The sequence below is a fragment of the Coturnix japonica genome, chromosome 2 (assembly GCF_054131305.1).
Source record: "Coturnix japonica strain WE chromosome 2, WE-NBRP24, whole genome shotgun sequence".
NCBI lineage: Eukaryota > Metazoa > Chordata > Aves > Galliformes > Phasianidae > Coturnix > Coturnix japonica.
The window spans coordinates 59,659,537-59,677,029 of record NC_140664.1 but is presented as its reverse complement, the minus strand read 5'-3'; the positions used below and the strand labels follow the sequence as shown (position 1 = coordinate 59,677,029).

The window sequence follows — 17,493 nt, the reverse complement described above, 5'->3', positions numbered from 1 at the left end:
CATATAAAACATGATAGTTCTATAGGTGAAATAGATTAAACTAGCATGAAAAACACTCATAATTTACAGACTATTCACCTTTTTTTATTATTATTATTTTTTCATCATCATTCAAAAGTGGTATATTGTAATCTCATAAAATTTTTCGCACTTCTTACAACAGTGTTGAGTGGAGAGAGGTATTTAATATCATCACATTACTTTTGAATGGCGTCAGATCTTCAGCACCTCAGTCGAAAACCTTGAAATATGCTGAAGTCTATATTGCTCTATTCACTTGTGTCTAGGCAAAAGAAAAAAGAGCACACTATTTTATTTTCACTTTTAAAAGTCCTTGAATCTCTCTGGCAAATGTTGAGAAGTAGAAGTATGTTAGACAAGTATACTACCTCCTTGAGAAGCAGAAAGAGTGAAATCTAATTATAAGTACTAAGTACTGCTGTAACAAAAGCACTGAGTCCTGTTCTGTTTCCAGCTTCATGATGAACTGGGCTTTCATTGTTCTACCCACAAACATGTCTGAAAATGTGGGAGATTATTAGATGCAAATGAAAGACTGAAAGAACATTCTCTGTTCACCACTTCTACCTCTAGGGAGTAGAGTGATCTCCATGTAAGAATTTTAGGACATGTGATTCCATTCTGAAAAGCCTCCTCTAGAGGTTGTAAATACAAATACAATGTAATCTGCTTTCTAGGTGCTTACTATACACACGGGAACTTCTCTGTCAGCATGTGTACTGCAGTTATGGGGTCAGATATGGGGTCAGGTATGGGGAGATAGGGGTCACTTATGGGGTGTATGGGAGATTGGTAATCACAGCGTGAACCACTGATTAATCAGCTGAGGCAAGTGTGGGGTCAGCTGTGGGAGCACAGGTGAAAGTTATGTAGCTGTGCTCCCGGAAGGGGTGGAGCTCGACTCCACCTCCTCTGAGACCTCATTTAAGGGCTGACCCTCACTGAGGCAGCATCTCTTGGAGACTGCTTGCTAGTGAAGATTGCCTCAGCTCCTAGTGTCATCACTGGTGAGTTCCCCTTTTCCTTATACCATGTCTCTGGTCATCAACCCCTGCAGTCACCAGGAAACAATGAAGCTGACACACTGGCCCAAATCCGATGGATTGAGAACTCACAATCCAAAAATGTTGCCTGTTGGTTACATCAGAAACTACAACATGCTGGACAGAAGATAATGTGGGCAGCTGCTAAAGCATGGGGGCTGCCTGTACAACTATCTGATATTGTCCAAGTATGTCAGGATTGCGATGCTTGCTCAAAGATGAGACCGAGACCGTTGCCTGAAACAACATCCCACATTGCTAGAGGATATAGTCCTCTTCAGAGATGGCAGGTCGACTACATTGGGCCCCTCCCTCGGTCTGAGGGGGCGAGATATGCCCTGAACTGCGTTGACACTGTAAGTGGACTGCTGCAAGCCTATCCTGTACCAAAGGCAAATCAAGCGTACACAATTAAGGCACTTAGTAAACTGATGTCTGCATACAGGACACCTCAAGTTATCAAGAGTGACCAAGGGACTCACTTTACTGGAGTGATGATACAGCGCTGGGCAGAAGAAAACCACATCAAATGGCGATTCCACCTGCCATATAACCCAACAGGGGCAGGCCTTATTGAACGCTATAATGGTATCCTTAAGGCTGCCCTGAAGACAGACTCTCAGTCCCTGCAGGGGTGGACAAAAAGATTATATGAAACCCTGCGGGACCTGAATGAAAGACCTCGGGATGGCAGACCCAGTGCCCTGAAAATGTTACAAGCTATATGGGCCTCCCCTCTTAGGATCCAAGTTACAGGTACTGATAATGAGGTAAAACCGCAGGTTGGTAATGAAAATAATCTTCTGCTCCCTGCCCTTGAGAATTTAAAACCGGGAATCCATAAGATAAATTGGCCCTGGAAGGTGCAAGTAGGACCCAAGTGGTGTGGCCTACTTGCACCTTGGGGGAGATTATTGGAGGTGGGAGGTTCAGTCACCCTCTCGGTGACAGGTACATGGCCTACTGACATCGTGGTCAGTACTCCGGTCTTTATTGCTAAAGGAACACCTATTATGTCCCTATGGCAGATCAAGACTCCTCCTCTGGTGCCAGATATAGTTATACAGCCACACATATCTGGCCAGAGGGTATGGTATCGGAGGCCAGGACATAATCCAGTACAAGCGGAAGTACTGACCCAAGATAAGAATACGGCCTGTATCTTGCCCTGGAGGGCGGATCTTCCTCTCCTAGTACATTTGAAGCATCTGTATTATTCCCCTTAAGATTGATTCTAAGCCTCTAGGACCATCAGAGAACGATTACTTCAGACTGATGAAACGCAGACGGACCTGCACATTAAGATGGCTTGTCTCCATCCAGTAACATCTATTAAGCACTGGCCCATGGAAGATCGTGAATACCCATCCAATCATCATCATCTGAATAACACCAACATTTAGTGCGATGGAAGATTGTATCAGCATCGCGTTGGGTCTCTGTAACAAGGGAGAACTCACCTACTCATTGGTTCACGCTATGAAGGGGTAGAGTGTATGGGAGATTGGTAATCACAGCGTGAACCACTGATTAATCAGCTGAGGCAAGTGTGGGGTCAGCTGCGGGAGCACAGGTGAAAGTTATGTAGCTGTGCTCCCGGGAGGGGTGGAGCTCGACTCCACCTCCTCTGAGACCTCATTTAAGGGCTGACCCTCACTGAGGCAGCATCTCTTGGAGATTGCTTGCTAGTGAAGATTGCCTCAGCTCCTAGCATCATCACTGGTGAGTTCCCCTTTTCCTTATACCTTCTATACTTCTATTACCATCCTTGTAGTTACCATTCTTGTTAACATCCGTATAATTACCACCAATACATGGGGTCAGGTATGGGGTCAGGCATGGGGTCAGCGGAGTGCACTTATCCTGTCCAGTGCAGTCGGGGACACCCCAAGAAGCGATAATGAATCCCGGACGAGCCCCCAAATTGTTGGAAATATCCTCAATAATTTTTGGTCAGGACGGTATCTCTGATAAAAGCAGTTTTTATTCGCGATTGCAATGGCGGGCGCCCTGATGGCAGAAGCGCACCTATGGACATGATGTTACAGTTTTTATACCTTTTCTCCCATATGTTTTCCTCTCCCCTTTGGTTGGGTATTACAGGTTACAATTTTACCCGAGGTTTGCATTTGTTAATTACATTCTGAAATTTGTTAGTTCACTTGCTATCTTGTCAGTCGCCGTCCTGCTGTTTTTGTTTCGGTACTCTTATCGTATTGATATGTTGATTACCTTCAAAGCTTCTTCCATTCTGTCCTAGAGGCCTTTGTTAAACAAAGAGCCCGGGGTGCGGGGGGGGGGGGGGGGGGGGGGGAGTGATTCCAGTCCTTCCCACTCTCTCTTTAGGCACATCCTTAGGTATGTCACGACTTGTATATTTTTACAATGCGTACAACAAAACACTAAAACATACATTGTTGCTAGTTTACACAGGCATATTGTTAATTATTTTAACTTCTCCTCTTTGGATCGTTTATTACTCAGGTCTTCTTTGTCCAGCACCAAAAATCAGTAGCTCTATTTCAGACAGCTGGACAGACAGGAGCTGCAGTCTTTGTACCTAATAACTTCTACCTAATAACTACAAACTGCTTCACTTATATAATGAGACCTTGAAATAAAATATTCTTATCTTATTCTAAATGCAGAAACAACATTTGATTCCCACAATAGTAGACCTTCTATAGCCCCCCATAGATCCCTATAGCCCCCCCATGACCCCCCTATTACCCCCTATAAACCCCCATAACCCCATATTAGACCCTCTATAGACCCCCATACCCGCCCCATATCGTTCCCCCATAACCTCCCCATATCCACCCCGTAACCCCATATTAGACCCTCTATAGCCCCCCATAACCCCCCTATATCCCCCCATAACCCCACAGACACCCCATAACCCCATATTAAACCCTATAAATCCCCCCATAAGCCCCGCCCCCTAACCGCTTCCCCCAAGATGGCGGCGCTCACTGAGCGCCCCGTGGCTCCAGTGCTGCATCATGTGCTGTGCGCATGCGGCGAAGTCGGCGAACGACAGGAAGTGCAGACGACGTTTTCCGGTCTCGTAGCGACCTTGGGATAGAAAGACCACGGCGGCGTAATGGCTGCTCCACAGCGCAGGTATTTCCAGGTATTCTGGAAACACACATCTTACCAAAATAATGCCTTTCATCCCTAAAAATAGCATTTTCTACCCAAAAAAGTAGTTTTAATCCCCAATAGAAATCGTTTTCTCTACAAAATGATCCTATGTAGCAAAATATGCTACAGTGTTTCCAGAATACATTTTTTTCTCTACTAAATAAGGACATTTCCAACAGAAATATCGATTTCTGACAAATTTTAGAAGAATGTCACACGAATATCAGTACCAATCCCAGAAATAAAAAGTTCTCTCCTAAGAATCATTCTTTATCCTTGCAAAAACACGGTTTTCTTACCAAAATAATGCTTTTCATCCTTAAAAATAGCATTGTTTCCCTGAAATACTGGTTTTCATCCCTAAAAGAAGACATTATCTCTACAAAATGATGCTTTGTAGCAAAATAATACACATTGTTTCCAGAATACCGCTTTTCCTCTACAAAATAAGGTCATTACTCACAGAAATACCTTTTCTCCTCTACAAAATGAGGACTTTTCCAGTAGAAATATTGATTTCTGACAAATTTTAAAAGAATTTCACACAAATATGTGTGAAATCTTGATACCAAAATCTTTGGTATCACTCTTTATCCTTGCCAAAATATGTTTTTCTTACCAGAATAATGCTTTTCATGGAGGGAGATGGGATGAGAATAGAGGGGAAGAGGGGGGACTGGGAGGGGGATGGGGGGGAGTAAGGGGGACTGGGGGAGAATGGGATTGGGATGGAGGGGAATGGGGGGGGAATGGAGGGGGAATGGAGAGGACTAAGGGGGGAATGGGGAGGAACTGGGAGAGACGGGGATGGAGGGGAATGGGAAGGAATGGGGGAGAATGAAGGGGAAAGGAGGGGACTGGGGGGGGAATGAGGGGGAATGGGATGGACGGGGATGGGGGGGAGTAAGGGGGGACTGGGAGGGGGACGGGGGGGACTGGATGGGAATAGAGTGGAATAGGAGGGGATGGGGGGACTGGGATGGACTGGGAAGGGGACCCCCCCCCATATTACCCCCCCCCGTATCCCCCTCTTATTGACTCCCCCCCATATAACCCCCCCATATCACCCCCTTACTGACGCCCCCCCATTTTACCCCCACCTCACTGACCACCCCCAATTGACCCCCCCCATATCACCCCCCCAATATTCCCTCCTTATTGATCCCCCCCAATTGACCCCCCCCATATAACCCCCCTATATTACCCTCCATGTTACCCCCCTCAAATTGACCCCCCCATACACCCCCACTTATTGACGCTCCCCCCCCCTTATTGCCCCCCCATATTACCCCACCCCACTGACTCCCCCCCAGTTGATCCCCCCATACCCCCCCCCTTATTGACGCCCCCCCCATTACCCCCCCCAGTTGCCCCCCCCCATATCGCCCCCCATATCACCCCCTTATTGACATCCCCCCCACATGTCTCCCCCCTCCTGTTAAATGGGGAATCAATGGCCATAGAGGACCTGGAGGAGGCAGGTGTTTGGGGGGGGGGGGGCCTTAAATGAGGGGGGGTCCATAAAATGGTGGGGAGTCCTTAAATGGGTGGGGACACTATAATTGGTGGGGGGGGTTAAAATGGGGGGATCCTTTAAATGGGGGGCGGTCTTAAATGGAGGGGGACCTTAAAATGGGTGGAGGTCTTTAAATGGGGTGGGGGCTTTAAAATGGGAGGAGTCCTTTAAATTGGGGAGGGGGTCCTTAAAATGGGAGGCGGTCCATAAATGGGGGGTGGTCCCTTAAATGGGGTGGGGGTCCTTAATTGGGGAGGGATCCTTAAAATGGGGGTGAAGGTCCTTAAAATGGGGGGGGGGGGTGTTCTTAAATGGGGGGGGACCCTATAATGGGGAGGGGGGTGTTAAAATGGGGGAGACCTTAAAATGGGAGGGGGGGTCCTTAAATGGGGGAGGGGTGTTAAAATGGGGGGGGGGGGGGTGTCTCGATTTTGGGTCTGATTTGGGGTATTTTTGCCCCCCCCCCACCCAATTTGATAATTTCCAGCGGGTGTTTAAGGCTATAGAGGAGGTGCGGGAGCCGCTCCATGAGATCATCCAGCAGCATTTCCTGCTAGCCCCACAACTAGCACGGTAACAAGGGGAGCAGCTATGGGGCTGGGGGGCTGTTATAGGGGGCTGGGGGGCAGTTATGGTGGTTTGGGGATGGGCTGGGGGTTGTTATATGGGGCTGGGGGGCAGTTATGGGGGCACAGGGGTAGTTATAGGGGGCTCCTATGGGGCTGGGGGGCAGTTATGGGGTCTGGGGGGCAGATATAGGGCTGTGGGGCAGCTATGGGAGGATGGGCGGCAGTTATGGGGTTGTGGGGGCAGCTATCGGGGGCTGCTATGGGGCTGGGGGGCAGCTATGGGGCTGAGGGGCTGTTATGGGGGCTGCTATGGGGATGGGGGGCAGTTATGGGGCTGGGGAGGGGATGGGAGCTGTTATGGGGGGATGTGGGGCTGTTATGGGGGCTGTGGGAGGGATGGGGGGGGATGGGGACAGCTATGGGGCTAGGGGGCAGGTATGGGGGGCTGGGGGGCAGTTATGGGGCCTGTGGGGGGGGGAGGGGCAGTTATGGGGGTCTGAGAGGCAGTTATGGGGACACAGAGGCAGTTATGGGGGGAAGTTATAGTGGCACAGGGGCAGTTATTGGGGGTTGGAGCAGTTACGGGGGGCTGAGGGGCTGTTATGGGAAGATGGGGGGCAGTTATGGGGGACTGAGGGGGCAATTGCGGTGGTGCAATGGTTCCCCCTGTCCGCTGGGTGGCGCTGTGAGCCGCCATTACATTACATTGCATTACATTACCTTAATTACATTACATTGCATTACATCTAATGGGCTGCAATGTCTACTCCCGTCCGCTGGGTGGCGCTGTGAGCAGCCATTACATTACATTACATTATGTTACATGACATTACATTGCATTGCATTACATTACATCTAATGGGGTGCAATGTCTCTTCCCGTTCGCTGGGTGGTGCTGTGAGCAGCCATGCATTACATTACATTGCATTGCATTACATTACATTACATTGCATTACATTACATTGCATTACATTACATTGCATTACATTACATTGCATTACATTACATTGCATTACATTACATTAAATTACATTACATTATATTACATCTAATGCGGTGCAATGTCTCCTTCCGTCCGCTGGGTGGCGCTGTGGAGCAGCCATTACGCCGCCGTGGTCTTTCTATCCCAAGGTATGGGGGGATTTATAGGGTTTAATATGGGGTTATGGGGGGTTATGGAGGGTTATATGGGGGTATGGGGACTGTAGTGGGTCTAATATGGGATTATTGGGGGGCTATGGAGGGGTTATGGGGTCAATGGGGGGTTTTGGGGGGGGATATGGGGGTCTATGAGGGGTTATGAGGGGTTATAGGGTTATGGGGGGTAATGGGGTGTCTATGGGGGGCAATAGGGGTCTACTGAGGGTCTAATATGGGGTTATGGGGGTTTATAGGGAGTAATAGGGGGCTATGGGGGGCTATAGGGGGCGGTATGGGGGGTTATCGGGATCTATGGGGGGTTATATGGGGTTATGGGGGGGCTATAGTGGGTCGAATATGGGGTTATGGGGGTCTATGGGGGGTAATAGGGGGTTATAGGGGTGTTATAGGGGGTCGTGGGGGGTTATGGGGTGTCTATGGGGTTATGGGGGGCTATAGAGGGTCGAATATGGGGTTATGGGGGTCTATGGGGGGTTATGGAGCAGTTATGGGTGTCTATGGGGTTATGGGTTGTTTATGGGGTAGGTATGGGGGTGTTATGGGGGCGTTATGGGGGGCTATGGGGATTATGGGGGGTTTTGGGGATCTATGGGGGGTTATAGGGTGGGTATGGGGGGATATGGGGGCGTTAGGGGGTCTATAGAGGGTCTAATATGGGGTTATGAAGGGTTATGGGGAGTTATGGGGCTGAGGGGAGGTTATGGGGGGCTATGGGGCAGTGATGGGGGGGTTTTGGGGGGTAATGGGCTTATGGGGGGCTATGGGGTTATGGGGGGTTATGGGGTGACCTCACTGACCCCATAACTCCTCTGATCCCATAGCTGACCCCATAAGTGACCCACATCTCCCTGTAAGTGGCTCCATAGCTGACCCCTATCTCCCCATAACTGACCCTATAACCCCATAACTAACCACATAACCCCATACCCGGCCCCATACCTGACCTCATATCTGACCCCACAAGTGACCCCTATCTCCCCATACCTGACCTCATATCTGGCCCCATAGCTGACCGCTATCTCCCCATATCTGACCCCATATCTGACCCCATACCTGGCCCCATACCTGACCCCATAACCCCATACTTGACCCCATGACCCCATAAGTGGCCCCATAAGTGACCCAAAGTGACAGCTATCTCCCCATAGCCCCATCACTTACCCCATAAGTGACCTCATTATTGACCCCATAAGTGACTCATATTTCCCCATACCTGACCCACATCTCCCCATACCTGGCCCCATATGTGACCCATAGCTGACCCCCATCTCCCAATAGCCCCATAACTGACCCCATAATTGACCCCATAACCCCATACCTGACCCCATAAGTGATCCATAAGGGATCTCTATCTCCCTATAGCCCCATAACTGACCCCATAACCCCATACCTGATCCCATACCTGACCGCATACCTGGCCCCATAAATGACTGCATAAGTGACCCATATCTCTCCATAAGTGACCCATATCTCCCCATAAGTGACCCCATACTTGACCCCATAAGTGACTCATATCTCCCCATACCTGACCCCATAACCTCATACCTGACCCCATAACTGACCCCATGACCCCATACCTGACTCCCATCTCCCCATAGCTGCCCCCATACCTGATTAGATAGAAGGTATCCCAGTCCATCCCATTCCCTCCCCATTCCCCCCTCATTTCCCCCTCATTCCCCCCCCATTCCCCTCCCAGTCCCCCCATTCTCATTCATTCTCCCCCATTCCCTTCTATCATTGCAAATAGCTTGTTTGTGAGGAGTGTGGCTGAGATGCCCTAGAGCTGACAGCATCTGTTATATCCATGACTGCTATCCTTGCATGGGAAAATATTTATCCTGAAAACCCGTAACGCCCCCATAACACCCCCATACCTACCCCATAACCCCCCCATAACCCCATATACACCCATTACTGCCCCATAACCCCCCATAAACCCCCATAACCCCCCTAAAACCCCCCCATAGCCCCCCATAACCCCCCATAGACCCCATTTAAGGATGACTCCTCTGCTGGCTGGGGGTGGTGCAACTCAGGAGACAGATTCAACAACCTTGAAATCACTGGAACAAGTTGCCCAAGGAGGTTGTGGATGCCCCATCCAAAGATGTATTCAAGGCCAGGCTGGATGTGGCCTGGTCTAGTGGTTGCTGACCCTGCACAAAGCAAGGGTGTTGAAACTGAATGATAATTATGGTCCTTTTCAACCCAGGCCATTCCATGATTCTATGAAATCCACTGAGTGTGACAAGACAGATTCACAGCAAAACTTTCCTTTCCTTTCTGGTGACAGGATGCATCCATTCAATCACTCCTAACTCTCCACCCTGTGCAAGAGGAGAATAAAAATCAAAATCTTACAGATATTTGCTAGTACTTCTCATGGCATTTCTAACTTAGTTTAAGAGGTGCTTGATTTACTACTTTTTTTTTTTCTTTTTTTTTTTTTTGTTATACCAAAATAAAATCACTGTTTCTCACTTTGCGGACCTTGCTTGCTGCATAGAAAGACAGAGCATTTGAATTTGTGTGCTTTTCTTTTACTGTCAAAGAGTAAATCTCTCACTAGCTCTATGGTGAGCTGGACTGAATCTGTTATCTTACAGAGTTCATCCTATTTTCCTTATATTTCACTATTTTCTGATAGCACTGAGGAAAACAGTACTGATGACTGACTAAATCTTCTTTCTAATATATCTCAAAATCACAAAAATTCCTTACTTGATCAGATACACCTGAGCATGAAGCTTGATTACTGAATAAGAAATGTATTAGGAACAAGCTCTGCCTTCTGAAAGGACTTCTGTGTCATTCAGTCCCAGAAAAAAATCAGTCTGCTTAGTACTGGCTCTAACTCACACTTCTATAATATAATATATTTTGTTAAACATTTTTTTTTTTCAAACAAACAAACAAAGATTCACTCTCTGTTCTGACTCTGGTGGCCAAATATTTCCTAAAGAGTAAATACAAAGTACTTTTAAAGAAAGTTTCATATCTGATTACTGTATACTGTCTATGTACTGATAAGAAAAGTACAAAATGAAAGATGCTGGCTCTCAATAAATCATTAATTGTGAATGAAAACAATGGGATTTATTTTATGTTCCTGAAGTGTTTAAATTTATTCCCCTGATAAATGAAAAGGAAAAACTGATCTCATCAGATGTGGAGAAGGCTGAGACACGTAATGAGTTCTTTTGCCTCCATCTTTGCTTCCAGTCAGGCTTCTCATGCCACGTATGACCCTGAACTTCTAAGCAGGGCTCTGAGGTGCAAAATCCTTCCTAGTATTAGAGCTGAGCAAGTCCAAGACCATCTCACGGGATTGAATGTCCCCCTCAGCTTGGTTCTTCCCCCTCTATTCAGCTCTTGTAAGGCCCCATATGGAGTAATTCATCCAGGACTGGGCCCCCTAGCACAAGACATGGAAGCATTGGAGCAGAATCAGAGGAGTGCTGTTAACATGATCAGAGGGCTGGAGCACCTCTCCTATGGAGAACTGTTGAGAGAACTGGGCTTATTTTGCTTGGTGAAGATAAGGCTCCAGAGAGACTTAGAAGGGTGGCCTTCCAATACTTGAAGGGAGTGTATAAACAGGAGGGGAAATGTCTGTTTACAAGGGTGGATAGTGATAGAACAAGGTGGAATGGTTTTAAACTGAGACAGGGGAAATTTAGGTTAGACATTAGGAGAAAGTTTTTCCCTCACAGGGTGGTGACATACTGGAACAGGTTGCCCAAGTGTGTTGTAGATGCCCCATCCCTGGAGGCATTCAAGGCAAGTCTGGAGGTGGCTCTGGGCAGCCTGTGGTAATGGTTGGTGACCCTGCCCACAACAGGGGGGTTGAAACTAGATGATCTTTGAGGTCCTTTTCAACTCCAGCTATTCTATGATTCTATGATTCTATGATTTTATGATGAATATGTACAAGTGTACGGAGTTAGCTGACAGGTATGTTGTATTAGGCGATATCAGACCCTTGGGATGTAACGTGATAGGCCCTCCCCTGCTGGGTCATGCATATGTTAAAAAGATATAGATGAAACAGGATACCTATATAAGGGACCCTCACATTCCAATAAACGCCATTTTACCGCTCACCATATTGGTGTAATGAACAGCTGTAACTTGGTCAGGGCCGTCGAGACACATTCACGAAGGGACTTGACTTCCCAGGTTACCAGATCGAGGTAACACAGGTATCCCAGGTTTCTGAAGGAACTGCCTGATACAGTTGCCAAGACACTCTCCATCATATTTGAAAAACTGGAAAATGTGAAACATCACTCTCAAGAAATGGAGAAAGGAAGACTCGGGGAATTACAAGCCAGTAAGCCTCATGTCTGTGCCTAGGAAGATCATGGAGTAGGTCCTCCTGTGAGAGATATTAAGGCACATGTGAGATGTGGAGGTGATTCAAGACAACAAGCACAGCTTCACCAAGGGCAGATCATAGCTCACCACTCTGGTGGCCTTTTCTGTTGGAATGATGGCACTGATAGACAAAGGAAGGGCAACTGATATCATATACCTGGCCTTCTGCAAGACTTTTGATACGGTCACACACCACATCCTTATCTCTAAATTGGAGAGAGATGGATCTGAAGGCTGGACTATTAGATGGATAAAGAATTGGCTGGATGATCATAGCTAGAGGATTGGTGTCAATGTCTCTAGATCCAGGTGGAGGCCAGTGACGATTGGTGTCCTCCTGGAATCCATCTTGGGAATAGTACTATTCAACATTTTATCCATGACTTAGATAATGAGATTAAGTAAATCCTCAGCAAGTTTGCTGATGACATTAAGCTGTTTTATTTGACAATAAATGGCAGGGACATCATCCAGAAGGATCTGGACATGCTTGAAAAGCGGACACATAATAATCTAATGAAGTTTAACAAAGCCAAGTGCAAGGTGTTGCATTTGGCTTAAGGAAATTAGTACAGAGTAGGGGAAGAGTGCATGACAACAGGACTATGGAGAAGGACTTGAGGGTACCGAAGGATGAAAATCTGGACTTGAATATGCTCTTGCAGCCCAGAAGGCCAGCATAATCCTGGGCTGCCTCAAGAGAGGGGTAGTCAGCAGGAAGAGGGAGGTGATTGTCTCTCTCTATTCTGCCCCTGTGAGGACCTATCTAGAGTACTGTGTCCTAGCCTGGGACCCTCAGCAAAAGAAGGATGAAGAGCTGTTGGAAAAGGTTCAGAGGAGAGCCATGAAGATGTTTAGGGAACTGGGGCACCTCTCTTATGAATAAAAGGTTGAAGAAGTCAAGCTTGTTTATCTTGGAGGAGGCTCTGAGGAGACCTTAATGCAACATTCCAGTGCTTGAAGGGAGCTAACAAGCAGGAGGACTGGCTGACATGATATGTTAGAAATAGGACAAGAGGGAATGGCTTTAAATGAAAAGAGGGGGAATTTACATTCAGTATTAGGAAGAAATTTCTTACTTAGAGAGTGGTAAGGTCCTAGAACAGGTTGCATGGAAATGCTGTAGATGCCTCATCTATGGAGGCCATGTTGAACGGGTCCTGGAAAGCCTGATCTAGAGATTGACTACACTGTGCATGGCAAGTGCACTGTGCAAGCAATTCTCTCTCTTCTGGAAGACTATTCCAGAATAGGAATATTTTATTGGTCAATAATCTTTTTAAACTTCCAAAGTGTATTTAGTGTTGGCTTACGTCTACTTGCCCATGTACCAACATTGGAACTTATCTTGAAATTATGATTGAGTTATAAGTCGCATTAAAAACAAGGTAAAATATGGAACATTTAAAAAACACAGAAGTTTTCTGGAGAAAAAAAAGGCCTTCAATGTTTTATTTAATAGTTGCTCATATATTTATAATGATATAGTCACAAGTCCGCTACCAAAAACATCATGGAAAAAATAGGAAGTTTTTTGTTTTGTTTTGTTTTGTTTTGTTTTGTTTTACTCAATGATATCAGACACTGTAAGTAGGAGTTTCATAGCCTAACAACAGATCTCATCAGACAACAACATGCTATCTGTGAACAAGTCTCTGTACAAAAAGATCGAGAACATTAAAAACTTCCTACTTTGGTCTTATAATATCAAAATTAACTATGAACATTATTTTGAAATTTGCTTTATTTCACAATAGCAAAGTTCAACTTAGTGTATCACTAAAATTTAAAAAATGATGACCTCCCTAACATACTTCTGCTCTAGTCATTCTTAATTACGTAAGTATTTATTGACATGAACCAGGAAGATAGTGAATAAAAATATATATAAAACCAGATTTTGGTAAATTCTGGTGAAACATTGATTTTGCTGATGAAGTGAGCAGCACTGCTTGCTTTGGTTAGTTATTGGAGATGGGACAGATATTTGAATAAGAAACTGTCATCTGATCTCAACTGCCATAGCAAGTGATTCACTATTAGTTTTACTCTTAGAAAAGAAATAAGATAAAATAAATCTTGATTTATTGAGAAGTTTTGTTGAAAAAGTGATACAATAAAGATATGCTGCTAATGAAACATATAGATTTTCAAATTAATTTCTCCCTTTGTCACAATTTCTGCACAGAGTACTAATGGCACCTGTTCTGGCAGGATAAACATTGTCACTTATCAAGTGGGTGAATACAGCTACAGTTATGTAGGAAACTCATTACTACATCAAAGGTACTGTGGTGTTATTGAATCAAAAATGTTTGACATGCTCTCAACCCTTTGTAGCACCTTTTCCCCCTAAGTCTACTAAAACAAGAAAGAACTCATGTATATAGTCAGAAAAAGGAAAATCAGAGACATTTCTCCCAGTTTTTTGCAGTTCAATCAATTACTTCCCAGGAGCCATATAAGATAAATTAAATACTAAAATTGAAAAATTGTCCACCAGGTGGCATATAAGGCATAGTGTTAGAGTAGCAATACTGTAAATGAATACAGTTTTGCTTATGCAAACAACTTTTCTTGTTGGTTTGGGGATTTGGGGGTCAAATGGATATCAATGATTATACAAAATAATCCACAAGCTTTTTGTTTTCATTTTTGATCTTTTGTTTAAAAAAAAAAAAAAAAGTAAGAAAAAAAAACTTTAAAAGTGTATCAAGTCAAGCTCTTTACTAATCTATTGGTCATTCTGGTTTGAGCAAGAAATTGCACTTGAAGTTTGTGAGTCTGTTTTATTTGTGTGATAATTTCTACTCTTCATAATTTACAGTTGAATGAATAATAAGGACAAAGAGTTTTGGCAAACGCAGAAACAGAGCACAGAAAGCAAAGTTTTATAACTGTTCTATAGTTCGTATCATACCTGATTACAAATTGATAATGACAAATTAAATAAAAGATATCCCTGGCTTTACCTTCTGCAATCAAAATGGAAAGGGCTAATAGCCCCTCACTGTCAAGATTAAATAGTTAGCTTGTTACATACAATGTTCTCTGAAAAACTGTAGTAATTAAAAAAAATATAAGAAGAAATTGGAGATAATTCTTATTGGCTAATACATTGTAGCAATGGAAAGGATGGAGGAGAGGCAGAATTCAGAAAAGATTTCTGTAGGAAATAGTTCAAAGGCATTCAAAAGGTTTCTTGCTAGGCTTCAACCCTGTCCATATCTCAAGACAATTTCATGTATGTTTTGTGATTTCTAGCAGGTAAATTCTCACTTTGACTCTGAGAAAAGGATAAAAATTAATTTGGGATTCTTACTACCTTGCATTGTGAATCTCTGAATTCTGTAAGGAGCAGGCCTTATTTCTATAATTACTCAAAACAGAGCAATTTTTTCCTACAGGTTAAATATTGCCAATTACCTGCTTACTTTTTAGAAAGTTCTTGGTCTTTAGTATTTACACAAGCCTTTTTCTAACCTGTTATAGGCCCATTAGTGCCAGCATTGGAAGGAGTCTAATTTTAAAGCTGAAGATGTTGTAACATTGTTACTAGTTGTTACTTGTTATCTTACTGCATTCTAGGTTTATGTAATAAACAAAAGAACTGACTCATAGGAGAGCATCTTGTAATAAAGTAATGATGGTTAATGAGCTTGCAGTTGTTTTTGTTATTATTATTGCACATATACATCTGTGTAACTTTACATAATATCTCCCTATAAAGGGGGATTAAAAACACAAAATTTTAGGATCTATTTGAAAATCAATTTTACTTTACTTATTTCACTGAAGTTTAATAATATAATGAAACCCAATCTTCAGTTATAAGAATGAGTATCATGAGCGAATGGGGATTGGTAACTGTTTGGTGCTAGTAACTAGGTGATATTATTCTGTAGAGTCTTCAAAGCTGGCTGCCAGGTACCTCCAGCTCTCCTGAATATCACTGGATTTTACAAAATAAAATCATTCGGGTCAACAATTAAACATATGCAATCAATAAGTTCAACTAGCTTTCAGAAACTACTAGGCGTTTTCACTCTCAATAACTGTGATTTAAAATGATAGCTTTAAAGTAGTGCTCTGTGTGGTTTCCATCATTTGTAGTCTGGTTATATTAACTACCTTTCCTGAATAAGGATTGTGCACTCATTTGGAAAAATTAGGTAGAGAATATCAGTCTTACTGAGAAGAATAATGGTCATCACATTATCTAAAAATACTAAAACACAAGACACACAAATATATATTTTCTTCTCTGGAGAAAAGCAAGAATTTTCAGAAGAAGGAGCATAAACTTATGAGCAGCATGGATGTTCAGACTCTGTATATTTGAAGGCAAAAAAAAAAAAAAATCTTCATAAGAATATGTAATCCTTTATCATCTTTGCAGAAACTGCAAGAGCATTTGGTGAATTAGATGCTAGGGGAATCCTGCTTTGTCTTATTCACAAGGCAGTAAATTTCCACTTAAATTAATTTCTGATTAAACCAGCTTTTAACCAGAAATATGTAATGTTGGAGGAAGCTCCAAGAAGAACCAGATGTAGTACTAAAGAACATTATATGTTCCTGAACTCTTCTAAAACAGCTAAAAGGAAAATCTTTGAGTTTACTATAAATTAGAAATACTTTAAGAAAAGGTATCTATATACTATAGGTCATCAAAAGCTCAGAAGGTAATGCTAAGTCACAATGCTACTGGTTATCTGTCGCGGGTTACCTAGATTTACCTGTGCCTGTGACAGGGGGCAGCCACCCTGTAGGTCCCCTAACCTGAAATGGAAGGGAAAAGGGGAATGGGAAAACAGCGGTGGCAATCTAAGGAGGAAAACTTATTTTACTAAATATGATATCGGAATACAAGATAACACAATATAATACAATATGATTAAGGCTAATAAATCGAACAAAACAGAGAGAGAGAGAATCCCCAAAAAGCAAGAGGCCTACTGTGAAGTCTAGGCAACACGGCTGGAACGCTTCCCACTCTCTGAGAGTCTGAGAGAGAGAGAGCTCCAGCCTGGGAGCGAGATTATATATATGCCCTCCTCCTGTGACTTATCTCTGACTGCAAAGTCCTCTGGGATACATAGTTTTCTTCTGAGAGCTGAGTATTCGGGACGTTGTTATTCCACGGAACTGGAGTATGAACTCTTTAATGATCCATACTGCACATGATATTATGATGTGGAATATTGACAGCAACATTACAAAACTGTGACAGAAGAATGAAAGGTTGTCTTTTAATGCAAATATAAATTACACAATTTTTCTGAGATGTCAAAGGAAGAAAATGAGGCTGAGACACCTATGTCAACTTGTCTCCTGTGATCTTGTGATCTTCTTCATCAAGACAAAAAAGAAGGGTTGTTTTTCTAGATGACACTCTTCTGAAGCAGAATGAGGGCCTGATGTGTAAACGAGATCCAACACATAGGGAAGTCTTTTGTTTCCCTGGAGTATGGGTAAGTGACATTAGAAATCTCACTAGCCTGGTACAGCACCCTGATTAGCCTCTAATATTTTTGTTTGTTTGTTTGATTATTTTTGATGTTAGCAGTGAAGATACAATGAAAAGAAGTCCAAAGTCAAACAAAAGGAACTTCAAGGCCCAAAGGGTCAGGGCACAGGTAATGTTCTCCTCCACCTT

The 17,493-nt window shown here is 43.9% G+C and overlaps 1 protein-coding gene across 8 annotated transcripts; it reads left to right on the top strand.

The window, feature by feature from the left end:
• The first annotated feature begins 4,079 nt into the window (after window positions 1–4,079).
• LOC107309870 (acidic fibroblast growth factor intracellular-binding protein B-like) lies at window positions 4,080–9,937 on the top strand. 8 transcript variants are annotated; one of them, XM_085539935.1, is made up of 6 exons: window positions 4,080–4,187; window positions 6,212–6,297; window positions 7,393–7,424; window positions 8,276–8,304; window positions 9,445–9,542; window positions 9,670–9,937. In XM_085539935.1, exons 1-6 carry the CDS (start codon window positions 4,080–4,082, stop codon window positions 9,773–9,775), a joined length of 459 nt encoding a protein of 152 aa, XP_085396061.1. In that variant the 3' UTR covers window positions 9,776–9,937. The 8 variants fall into 8 exon arrangements, 7 of the variants coding, with proteins under 7 accessions (XP_085396061.1, XP_085396066.1, XP_085396064.1 ...); XM_085539936.1 differs by having other exon boundaries at window positions 4,126–4,197; XM_085539940.1 differs by lacking the exon at window positions 9,445–9,542.
• The last annotated feature ends 7,556 nt before the right edge of the window (window positions 9,938–17,493 follow it).

Coding starts and splice junctions, on each gene's coding strand:
- LOC107309870 (XM_085539935.1), top strand. CDS start 4,080: ATGCGGCGAAGTCGGCGAACGACAGGAAGTGCAGACGACGTTTTCCGG. Junction 6,298..7,392: donor CTAGCCCCACAACTAGCACG/GTAACAAGGGGA, acceptor GCTGTGGAGCAG/CCATTACGCCGCCGTGGTCT. Junction 8,305..9,444: donor TAAGTGACCCACATCTCCCT/GTAAGTGGCTCC, acceptor AACCCCCCATAG/ACCCCATTTAAGGATGACTC.